Source organism: Sciurus vulgaris (genome assembly GCF_902686455.1).
Source record: "Sciurus vulgaris genome assembly, chromosome: 11".
In the NCBI taxonomy this organism is placed as follows: Eukaryota; Metazoa; Chordata; class Mammalia; order Rodentia; family Sciuridae; genus Sciurus; species Sciurus vulgaris.
Window position 1 is genome coordinate 124726863 of NC_136472.1, and position 12152 is coordinate 124739014.

General features: G+C 38.1%; 2 protein-coding genes across 11 annotated transcripts in view; one reads left to right on the forward strand and one right to left on the reverse strand.

Moving 5' to 3' along the window:
• Window positions 1-12152, forward strand: part of KCNJ5 (potassium inwardly rectifying channel subfamily J member 5) — a gene marked incomplete at its 5' end in the record, with an annotated part of 310228 nt that overhangs the window by 88841 nt on the left and 209235 nt on the right. The gene's annotated exons all lie outside the window — the stretch shown is intronic.
• The window catches only part of ARHGAP32 (Rho GTPase activating protein 32), a 288492-nt gene that overhangs the window by 6063 nt on the left and 270277 nt on the right, over window positions 1-12152 (reverse strand). For all 10 annotated transcript variants that reach the window (XM_079104113.1, XM_079104108.1, XM_079104112.1 and 7 more), the window contains 7 exons: window positions 10310-10417; window positions 9885-10030; window positions 9140-9335; window positions 7351-7496; window positions 5597-5668; window positions 2786-3664; window positions 1124-2106 (listed from right to left, as the gene is read on the reverse strand). In XM_079104113.1, the coding sequence (XP_078960239.1) occupies window positions 1124-2106; window positions 2786-3664; window positions 5597-5668; window positions 7351-7496; window positions 9140-9335; window positions 9885-10030; window positions 10310-10417 (2530 nt within the window). The remainder of the gene's footprint in view (window positions 1-1123; window positions 2107-2785; window positions 3665-5596; window positions 5669-7350; window positions 7497-9139; window positions 9336-9884; window positions 10031-10309; window positions 10418-12152) is intronic.

A 12152-nucleotide genomic window follows, 5' to 3' on the forward strand; every position in this document is an offset into this window, starting at 1 on the left:
GAACCTTCCCAAGCCATGCACAGTTGCACTGGACCCATTCCCACTGGCAGGAAAAGAAGCCTATGCTGCTACTTGGTGCATTACCATCTATGGAGAACTGTTCAGGGTTTTCTCATTTGTGATGAATTTTAAATGTGAGAGGAGGCTGCCTATAATGTTAGCTTAATGTGAAGACCAAAAGAGAGTTAATCAAATAACACTGCCAAGCTTAAATATAAACATTTGCCCCATTGTTCTAGCTTATTCTCAACACTAAGAACATTTTATTTAGTAAATATAATTGATTCCATCATCTGGAAGGATTTCTTAAGTGGTTCACAGTTGGACACAGTGGGAAGTTTTAAACCCCTAACACAGGAAAGGACACTAAAGTGACTTGTCCAAGGTAGTATTCAAGTCAGAGGTTATTGTCTCTCCCCACTTCCAACCCCAACCCATTTGTGAACCTACAGGTCAAATGCAATCCTCACAGCAATATGCAAATAAGCTGTCCCTGAGAGGTAATTGCTAGAACTAGCATCCTCCAAAAGTGAGAAAATGAGGAAAAAAACTTTTAGCATTTTGCATATACCATCTTCTTATCAAAATAGGTACCTGACTATAGAAAAATCTGGTGGTGAAGGTTGTGAAAAATAACAAAAAATCCTAATGTACTACAATCTATTACACTTCTAAAACAAGGCAGAGATGTCTTCAGAGTGAGGCATTTTCATTGAGTAGATGGGAATGATTAGTATAGTGTGGTTAAATGACTTGCCCAAAGTCACGGTGAGTCAGTGATGGAGTTCAAAAAGGAAAAAAATAAAAAATAAAAACCCACATGCCTGACACCTAAAGCCCAGTTTGTCTCATGTGATCCCTTTGTATCACCATGAAGAAATGATCTAGATGCTTTAGGATGAAAAGGTACTGGTACCAGATATAAAACTGCAGTCACTTATTAACTGCTCCAGCAGCCAGGCAAAGGCAGAACCAGAAGTATTTCATGGAAACCTGCCACAAGTCTTAAAAATTATGTCGTATTCAAATAAATTTGCTATCAAAGATAACAACACACCCTGCTGAAAAATGACATACCTTTGGAAAAGCATATTTCATTTCACTGATCTCCTCCCCTTCTTACCTTGTGGGAATTATTTAGTCCTATACTGGCTGCAGCTTGTACTTGCCCCGCGACTGGCAGCTGCTCTGCGGGCCTCTGGGCAGGAGGCAGGGGGAGAGGGCGATGACTTCGGTGTGTGCGCTGAAGGGTGGCAATGGCAAACCCAGAAGCAGCAGGCTGTTCACCCACAGCCCAGCTGGAGTCCCTCGTACTTATTTCAGCTGTTGCTGGAGTCCCTGTCATGTAAGCCATGGTGGCTGTGCTGGTATTCTCTTCGGGGGACCCAGAAGGAGGACAGCTCTTGTCTCTAGGCAAATCTGGAGGCATGGGAGATTGGTCTGAAAGTTCTGAAGGATGATGGGGCTGATCCACACTTGCACCAAGGTAGGCAGGAGACTGGTCCCCACTGTAGAAATGGAGTGCAGACTGGTCCTGCTCCACAAAAGGGATGGTTGCCATGGTGGTCTTCCCAGACTGGTCATCGGGGAAACCTACATTATCATCAGACTTCTCTGAGTCTGCTAAGGGAACTGAAGTAATTCTGGCCTTTTCTGGGTCCCCGGATAAATAGTTTCGATGTGGATGGTTTCCTGGTAGGTCTACTTGGTGAAGTTGCTCCCCAGATTCAGTTACCTTGGAATGGGTGGGATCCCCAACGGCTGTTGTCTCCGGGAGAGGTTGGTTGCAGTTTCCCAGTGCATTGTTCTGGGGGTGGAACTGCTCTGCTGGTCGATCTGTTTGGAAATAGGCCTTATCTAGAGCAATACTAGAGTAGGGACTGGGCAGTTTATCTTCAGCTGCAGCCCCTGCTACGTCTCCATAATTTGTGTACCCAGCCTGAGAAGTCCCTGGTCTCTTCAGTGACTGAGTGGAGGCTTGCTGCGCAGACTCAGCTAATGCTAGAGCCAACATTCGGGCGACATTTTTCGGAGGCGGTGGCGGTGGGATAAGAGAGACTGAACTGACAGGAACAGGCTCCTGAGGGGGGTCATGGGTAACTGCTCCTAGTGGGAAATTGGGAAAAAAAATGAGAATGAAAAGGTAGCTTATGTTATCCTATACGGAAAGCCAAACACTCCCCACTTGATTATTAAAAAAAGGTGCCTTCCATATGTCAAAATGGCAATCCATGATCTTCTATCACACATGCAAATGCTGTAGAAAACACATCTGGTTCGGAAGGAAAACTAAGAGTGTTTAAAGGTTGCAAGCTCCTCTTGAGTTGCTACAGAAATGGGGAGGGGGCAGGAAGCAGGTTCCTTGCCTGGCTCAGAAAGACTGCTTAGAACACAAGCTTCAAGGGCTTGTAGATTGTTACTAAGGCTAGTTTACACTGGATGGTACAGGCTGTTAACTTGTAAGGCTACGATAAAGATAGTCATTAGAAGAGAAAATAGGATCAAGAGCTATGAAGTTGTACAAAAAATTATGCAGGAATTCTCACTGTCCAAAGAGGTAAGGGGACTTTTGTGAAGGTGTGAAGTAGGACCACAAGCTCTTTGGGGAGTTTGGTTTGACTGATTTTAATGTAGGGCTTTGAGCCATCTGCCAATGCTCAAAGAAGCATTCTCTTGGATTAAAGGCTAGCTGTGGAGCAAATTCTCTCTTAAAAGGCACAGATGGATTTACAAGAATGAAGATCCCTCTTAATTTAAAGAAAGAATGGAGGAAAACAAACGGTACCTGTCTGAGTCTGTCCAGAAGCTACAGCCTTACTCTGACTGCTTGAGACAGACCGCTCCTCTTTCCCTGGCAACTCTACTTCTTCAGCAGCCACCTGGTCCAGGGGCTGGACTTCAGGTTCACATTCTTCTTGGGCCTCTCTCTCATTTGTATTCATCTTTACTATCTGGGTGGGGGATCTATTTGTGACATCACTTTCTTCTGTGCTTTTGTCCCAAGTTGGGGATGATGCATTCTGAGCTGTAGTATTTGAGCCAGTACTGATGACTTCTGACACCCGAGGTGGAAGAGTCACTGAAATTGGCTCAGATATGTTCATGGATGGTGATTTGCTTAATTTTCGTCCAATCTTCGGAGAGAAAGCATAGACGACCTTTTCAGTAAATGAGGATGGTTTGGATGACTTCTCCTCAGTTGGGCTCAAGTCCAAGGTAAAGAATGGACTCAGTTTCTCTTGAACTGGAGAGACAGGTTCAGAACTTGCCGTGCTTCCTGGAGTCTGAGACTGGCTACCACCTGCTTCTACATCCTTTTTACTGGTACATGGTTTATCCTTGGAGTATCCTAATGAATCTAAAAAAGAGGCACCACTCTCCTGACATTCTGATTCGGCCTTAGGGGGACTACACTGAAATGACATTGGATCAAAATCCAGGCTGGCTACTCCAATATCTGGTGGGCTCAGGTCAACATCCTCAGCTGAATGAGGAGACAGGAGAGCTGGAATATGGAGCAGCCCTACCTCCTCCTCACTCTCATTGTCATGGGGCAGATTATCATAGGAATTACAGCGGTTCCCCAGCATTTCTCCATTAAAAGAGGCAGACAGGGCATCACTGCTAGATCGGGGTCTTCTGGGTCGGAAGAGCTTGGAATCACCTGGTAAAAATGGACAACAATGTCAAAGTATGAATGTCACAGGATATATACTGCCATGATAAGCCACCTACTTGATATAGCAGTAACTCACCACTTAGGTAAGAAAATACAACTTCTCATTTTCTTTCTGCAAATTGTCTCTGGGCATACACAGATCATTACAATAATAGAACTCCCCAACTAAATGCTAAATTGCAAGCACATTTCATATAATCAGAGGGAGAATGCAGTGCTTCATGGTTTTGATAAGAAAAGGGACTCAGAACTCTTGAATTGTTTTTGTTCCAACACTGACGCTTGGTGTGACTTTGGGCAAGTTTTCCATTTCTTTGTGTCTTATTGTATCATTGGCCTCACACATGACTTGTGAGGTAAAATAAATCACTTTAGATAGCACTTTGAACATATAATTAGCAAAAAAAGGTTTTTTTTTTTTTTAGGGAAATATCCTTATACTACCCAAATTTCTTTAAAAAAAGATAACTTCTCAATTAAAAAGCATTAACGTATACTTAATAAATGATTCCTTTCAAATACTTAAAACAATTTAATCTTTTTCTTTTATAAGACTAGGCCTTCAGTTTCTCAAGCAGAATCCTAGAGAGTGTAGTCTTATACAATTTTAAGATGCTGCTAAATGTCCAACCGGTAAAAATGAAACCCATTATTCTATGAGACTTACAATTGCCATAGTGAAAATGTAATATAAAAAGTGAGAAGCTGGGGCTGGGGATATAGCTCACTTGGCAGAGTGCCTGCCTCGCATGCACAACGCGCCCTGGGTTTAATCCCCAGCACCGCAAAAAAAAAAAAAAAAAGTGAGAAGCTATCTTAACAAATATATGTACTGATATGTCCACCACTTAAAAATTTAATCCTTACCCAAATGTTTTTTCCACTTGACATAAGCATGTACCCAGTCCACTACATTGTGTTCATAGATTATGTTGACTACAGTTTAACTGAAAACACCTAAGACGTCAGACACTCAGATAAAGTGATGTGAGAGCACTATGAATCACAAAGAAAGTCACTGGTCAATGAAAATCAGGCAGTCAGGTTAATAAATGAAGATAAGAAAGTTGACCAGGATGATGAAACCCCATACTTGAAAAGCACACGATCTGAATACCAACAGATTAAGAAAAGCCCTTAGATATTGATGTAGTAGTTCTTGATGACTTTTGCAGAAAGGGCCTTCTTTACAATATGTGGCACAAACCAAAGATCAAATAAAGGATGCACTACTGGGTTCTCATATTTGTCAAAAAATATTGTACCATCTTCCAAGTCAATGTTAGAATAATTCCTGACTTAGTAAACAGTTGCAACTATAATTCAACTTCACTAAACAATATAACACACATTTATTTTCATATTTTAGTTTTTGTTTTTCAAGTTATGTTGCAACCAAACCTTTTTCATTGTTACCATGAAATTTTGGTCCCCATTTTAAGCAGATTCACTTTATGTTGCTTCTGCAGGTGCTAATTATCCTGGGATAATGAAGACCAGCTGTAATCAATCTGATCTATGAAATTTAAGGTCAGGTTAAGCCATTTGCAAGACAACAGATTACTGGTCTAAACATCAAAACTGCTTCACTTTATACTTTGTAACAAACATGTTGCTCCCACTTGTGAAAGTTAAAGGAGATAGTAGTAATCCCAGTTTGTACAGGCATTAATAAACATAAATGGTTAATTTAAAACATTTTAGCCATTTTAATGTAAATAGTAATCATGCCAAAATACTGCTGCCATATTAAAACAACAATGAATTTTAATCTGAACAATAGTAAATACTAGTATTCTTGGAAATGATAATAGTCTATTTATTAAGTATATATTTATAAAGTACACCAAATTGCTATGTTCATGTCCTCTTATGCAATCTATTATGGAATAAAATGATTGATGATTTCACTCTTACCATCAACTGCGTGAAGAGAAGTCAGAGACTCCTCACTTTTGGCTGAGCGAAGGGTTCCTTCTGCCCTGCCACCTAAAGAATCAAAACCAAAAGGTGTTTAGTTTAAATATTGCTATATATCATGCAGTTAAAGGGATCAGTGTTTTCCTAACACATGCTTAAATTTCCAAGAGTGACTGGCTGTACAGTTTGAGAGTCATGTTTAATTTACCACTTTATTATATAAAGTGTTGTACTATTCTGAAGTGGTATCTCATTTCAACTCTCTTTTCTAAAGGATTATGAACTTGAGCACAGAGATTAACTAAAAGACTTCTTGTGCATTTCCTAAAGGCCAACATGATATCCAGAGATGATATCACATTAGACTTACAGTGGCCCCACCCTTAGTGACTGGTGTCCTTATAAGAAGAGAAGACAGAGAGACACAGGGAAAGCCCTGTGAAGATGGATGCAGAGATGGAGAGATGCTACCTCAAGCCAAGAAATGCCAGGAACCACCAGGAGCAGAAAGAGGCAAGGAAGGCAAAGAAGGATTCTTCCCTGGAGCACAGCCCTGCTGACAACAGTAAGAGAATGTATTTCTATTTTTTTAAGTCACTTGATTTGTACTAGTTTTTTACAGCAGGCCTAGGAAATGCATACAGTAACTTCAGTTACATATGGTGAGTCTTATTTCCTAGACACCTCCATCCTCTGACCTGTGGCAGCACTAAGGACACTTCAATTTTCAGTCTCTTCTCCTTAAAGGAGATATCAACCAACTCTCCTGTTCTTTGCCTACCTTCCTGACCACTTCTCACTCTACTCTCATGACAATTCTTCCTTTTATGTCCCTTTAAAGATTGCTTTTCTCCAGAATTATGCCTCTAATCTGCTTCTCTTCCTCCTCTGCACCTATGTCTTGAAACACACCATTCTTAGACCCTTGTTGATTAGGTGAATCCCTACTTATTATTCAATATCCAAATCCAAGGTTATCTTTCTTATCACCAGCCCTTGTCCCACAAGATCAGACAATGCCTATCATAGAAATCTTACTCAAAACTGTTTCAAGAGCTATGATTATGCCTTGAAATTTATTTCCTTATACATGGGACTTACCAGTTAGACTCTGTCAGCAACATGCTACCTTAATTTTCTTTCTATCTGTAGGGCCTTCTATCAAAATATCTTAACACATTCTTGGAACATGACTACAAATGAATGACTGATGAATTAAATGAACTGAACATCATATTTCCAACATTACCTAAGGAAAAAAATCCTTTCTAGATTCAGAAGACAATTATCAGAACATAGATTTTTAAACTATATTTCTTTGATTATAAGAGATATAAAAATGAAAGGCATGTTGAAATATAGTTTTGTCATTTTTTAAAGCTGTAAAAATAGAGATTTAAAAATTTAACCACTATAGCAGTGTTTATTACTAATGACACACAAGCTATGTTACAATATGCTTACATTTTTAAACACAGGCTACATATAATCTATACAGTGTCCTTAAGAAGTTGGGTGCCTCTTTGTATTTATGGGTGAGTTATATTACCTTTCAAGATGGAGATAAAGAATTGGTCATGAAGACAATCCACCTGGACCACACAACTGTGCACATATTAAAGGATAGCCTGTCACAATAATGTGTGGAGCATGTGCCCAGAGTAACAAAAGATTATCCCTAGGCAGCAGAGGGGACTTAGTGGACAGAATGCTTTGCCAGTCATAGGACAGGGCTGTGGGAAGGCACTCACCTTTGAGAGCCATAGCTTTCATCTCTGAAGGCTCACTCTCATTACGCTGCAACTTCCGCTTAGAGACTGATGATGATTTCCCCAAGTTGAAAAATGAACGCCAGCTGCCCACAGGAGATTTCTTCATCTTATTTTGAGGCCTCTTTCTATGAGAGAGAAAATAATCAATTAGTGTTAAGACAGCCAAGGGTTTATCTTTTCTTATAGAAAAAGAAATGAACAAATAGTAGAAATAACCAAACAGCCTGGAGAGGCTCAGCTGACAGAATAAAGCCCCCTCCAGAAGGAGGGGTACATGCTATCCAGTGCAGCTAAAACATGAAATGGAACGTAAAGGTGTAGATTCAGATATTAGTAAACAGTTTCACAAAGATCATTTTTATGTATATCTTCATATTTAGAGCCAACCTCATAAGCTCCAACGAAGTTGGAATAAGACACCACTGGGAATAGAACTATTCAGCCTCCAAAAATAAAACACGGTTAAATAAAATGATTTTAGGTGTGAGTAGAGAGAATAAGGACAAAAAAGAAGAAAAGTGTAAGAGTAACTAGCATACATTTAATGCCAGACACAGCACTAACCACCTTACACATAGTATCTCTTTTAAATTAATAGAACCATATTAAGATATAACCATATTCTCATTGTACTGTTGAAGAAATCAGTTATTCAAGTAACTTCCTTAAAGTTATAAAAGTAGTAAGTGATGGACTCAGGTCTGAAACCCAAGTCTATCTACATCCCAGTGTCTACCTTTTAATCACAAGCCTATTAGGAAAATTTTGAATAAATCATGGAGCTAAAATATAAAACCAAGATGCTAAGAGCATGTCTCAACTTTTTGCTCTTTTAGTCATGGGAAGCAAAAGGACATGAGAGAAGTATAATAAGATATGGGAAGAAAACAATCTAAAATATTATTAGTACAACCCCATCCAGAGAAGTGAGATCCTTACATTCAGTTGCAATAGCCAAAGGAGTAGCAGAGACATCAAAAATAACTTTTATATACATTAGTCTTCCTACTATAACCTAGTAAAGAAAATACAGAAACCATGTTGTTATCATTTCTTTAGAGGTACAGAGAATTTCAGAGCTGGAAAGGACATTGAGAGGGCACACTGCAGTAGTTCTCCAATTTTGAAAACATCAAAACTGCCTGGAAAGCTTGATCAAGAATTGATCCTAGAGGTTCTGGTACAGCGGGCTTTGAATGGGGCTAGAGGATCAGCATTATTATAACTATTAGGTGACACTGGTGTTGCTGGCCAGGAGAACACATTTTAAGAACCAGTGGCCTATTTGAACCTTAACATGGAACCAATTTCAAACAAGTAATTACCCACTTACTTTGCAAATAAACTGTTCCAACACAGCTTACTTCCTGACAAATTTCTGAATAATGTATCTTGGAAAGAAAAATTCACACCACATAGAATAGTGTTTTTCCCCAATTGCCTTTTTTTAAATGATATGATGCTGTAATGCTTTTGCAAAACTAATTTGTATCATTCCCTATGAAGTGTTAAGCATCATTCACATTCAGATAAACAGGGTTTTGTGGGACTGGCTCAGAATTTTATACATGAATACTAAAATACAAAATTAAATGTGAAACAGGCCTGGAATGTGGCTTAGTGGTAGAGTGCTTGCCTGGCAGGTGCAAAGCCCTGGGTTTGATCCCCTGCACTTCCAAAAAATAAAGAAAGAAAAAAGAAACTAAGAAGAAGCAATAGTACATGGCTGTGAAAATCACATTTTTAAATAGAAATTAATGAATTTTACCTTTCAAGTGGGAACTCAATTATGGTATGGAATTTCCCCTGAAGTGCAGCAGGTCCTTCTCCTACTTCAATGTATTTATTTTCAGTCACAATTGGAGAATTAACCTGAGCCTGTGTTCGTGCCTGGGCTTCCTCCAATGTTAGCAGCTTGGTGGATGGAGAGGAAACCAGTAGGGATTTAGGCCTTGACAGAGAAGCTTCAAAAAGAAAAGGAAAGAAATGATGCAGTCAACAATTTAAGCGTGTATCAACCTGTCTATCTACCCAATCTACTTATCAGTGTTGTTTCACATTTCCTTCAGGTTTTTGAAATGGCAACAATCAAAGCACTTTACATCCAGAGAGAAGGAGAAAGTGACATAAACAGATCACACCCACACCCACACAAACTTCTTCAATAATTTATTGTCCCATCTTAAAATTAACAGGAAAGGGGATCATTCAGATATTTTTAGTTTTGGAAGAAAATTTTCTTTTCTGCTCCACAATGTAACTTAATATATGTCTATAATAGGTGCCAAGAGTTGTTTTATGCATCATGAACTCAGATTACAATAGGTCTGATGATATATAGTGTTCACTGTACACACAAAATAACTGTCGTGTGCTTTACGGAAAACAGACATAGATTAGCTGTCTTCTAACCATGCCATATTTTAATTGAGATGAACATTGCAAAGTTTTCCATCTTTTTAGAAGTTTAGATACATGTTCCCAGGAGCAAATAAAATCTGTCTGAGTCCTACCTGCCCCCTCCTGCATGACTGCACTGATTTTGCCACTGAAGAGTACATCTACATGATTGAGGATGAACTCAACAACCACAGACTGAATCCTCACTTCCATGAAAGCAGCTGTTCCACTGAAACAGGCAGACTCTATCTGTTTTGATCTGTGAGGTAAATAACATTGCCATCAATCACAAAGAGTAGTCATAAAGAACATCTTTTTAAAATATGTAAATCACAGACAAATCAGAGAAAGAAATCATACTTTTATAGTCCCTCAATTAAGCCCCATGTGCCTATTTTGGGGAGATGCTAATGAAAGGAATAATTTATCTCACTCTTTAAATTTTTCCTTAACGAACACTGATGAATTACACTTTTAGTCCTAGTAATAGAACTAAAATAATCAGTTCTATCAAAGGTCATAAGTCAATGCAAATTACCGAAGCAGATTTGGAGCCCAGACAATTGCTAGGTTTTTTGCATGCATATTTGTGATTGAACAGTAGTCCGCAAGAAGAGACAAGTGCCTCATCAGGAACTCCAGTGTTCTAGAAAATGAAATACAACATATTAACAGACAAAGACATTATGGAGCAGTATACAGAATAAAAGTCACTAGCTGATTTGTAAATTTTCAACAGAAAAGACCATACAAACCCAAGCACATTTTTTTTTGCTGCCTACCAAGTTCAAATATTATTAGAAGTGAATTCTCCACAAAAGTTATTTTCTGGAACAAAGAATATTTTGAAGTTATAATATTTACTTGCAATAGACAACTAATAAGAAAGGATTTAAATACTTTTTTGAAAGAAAAAAAATGTTTCAAAAGCTTAAAATAAAAATTCCAACAGACATCATGGGGAGAATATTTGAGTAACCACACACAAATATTATCTATCAGTTACCACATCTCAGTATCCCTAGCTAATGTACAGGGATTAAAACTATTAAAAACAATAAATAAGAGTCAGAAACAAAACTTTATTATTAGAAACAGCAATGAAAGTTTAATTGTGGTCTACATCTGAGCCATAAAGATTCAGGAGGGCCTAACAAGAACTGTGAGATGAGGCACTGTGCTTTTTTTGGAAATCTCGTTTAATTCTCACAATAGTCCAATCACATACAGTATTCCCAGCCCCTTTGTAGGGAGGTAGAAATCAAGGCTGGCCTGAAGTTATACAGACAAGCAGTGGCAATGATAGGATTCAAATCAAAATCAGCATGGCTTAAAAGTGCCTGCTCCTTCAACAGCATTTATGGTAGTCTCTGTCCTTCCTGTATATAATTAAATAAAAAAAAAAAAAAAAAGACAGCTGGCCTAGGGCACAGTGGTATACACCTGAAATCTCAGCAAATTATGAGGCTGAGGCAGAAGGATCACCAGTTCAAGATCAGCCTCAGCAACTTTGCAAGACACTTAGCAATTTTGTGAAACCCTGTCTCAAATAAAAAATAAAATAAAATAATAATAATAATAATAATAATAATAATAATAATAATAATAATAATAAAGGACTGGTGATAGAGTAAAGCACCCCTGGGTTTAATCCCCCAGCATGCATGCGTGTGCACATACACTACCACCACCACTAACAACCACCCCCCCCCCCCCAAAAAAAAAAAAAAAAAAAACAGAAAAAGAAAAAGAAAAGAAAAGTGACCTCGCCTGGAGATTATGTAGAGATTGGAAACTTTAAGAAATGTGTCTGAAAGACAATGTAAAAGTTAATTATTGATGGGGAGGAGGCTAAAGAACTTCAGAATATAAAACAAACAAAAACTTAAAATAATCAAAGATACTTATTTTGTTCATCTGATTATAAGGATGTTTTAAAAAGTTAAGGCAGCATGAAGTGAGTACTTTCATATTCAGCAGATGAGAGTGGAAACTGCATAAACCTTTCTGGAACACAATTTGGGAACCGTTTTATATTGAGAATAAAAATGTTAGCATACTTTGGTTTTCAGAATTGCACTAATAGGTCTTTATTCTAAAAAAAAGTCTAAATTCCATATAAACGGATGGTCCCCAAAGTAATATTCAAAATTGTGGGAAAAAACCCAGCACATATGTTGATCAAATATGCAAATTAGGGGAACATGAGAGAATACTTAAAATCATATTTTTCAAGAACATTTAAGGAATTAAAACATATAAAAGTTAAAATCTTAGATAAAAGTCTGAATCAAAAGATATAAAGTAGGACACATATAAATTATACAGAAGAAACTATAATTACACATATTACATAACAGGAAGTATGTAACAAAGAATTG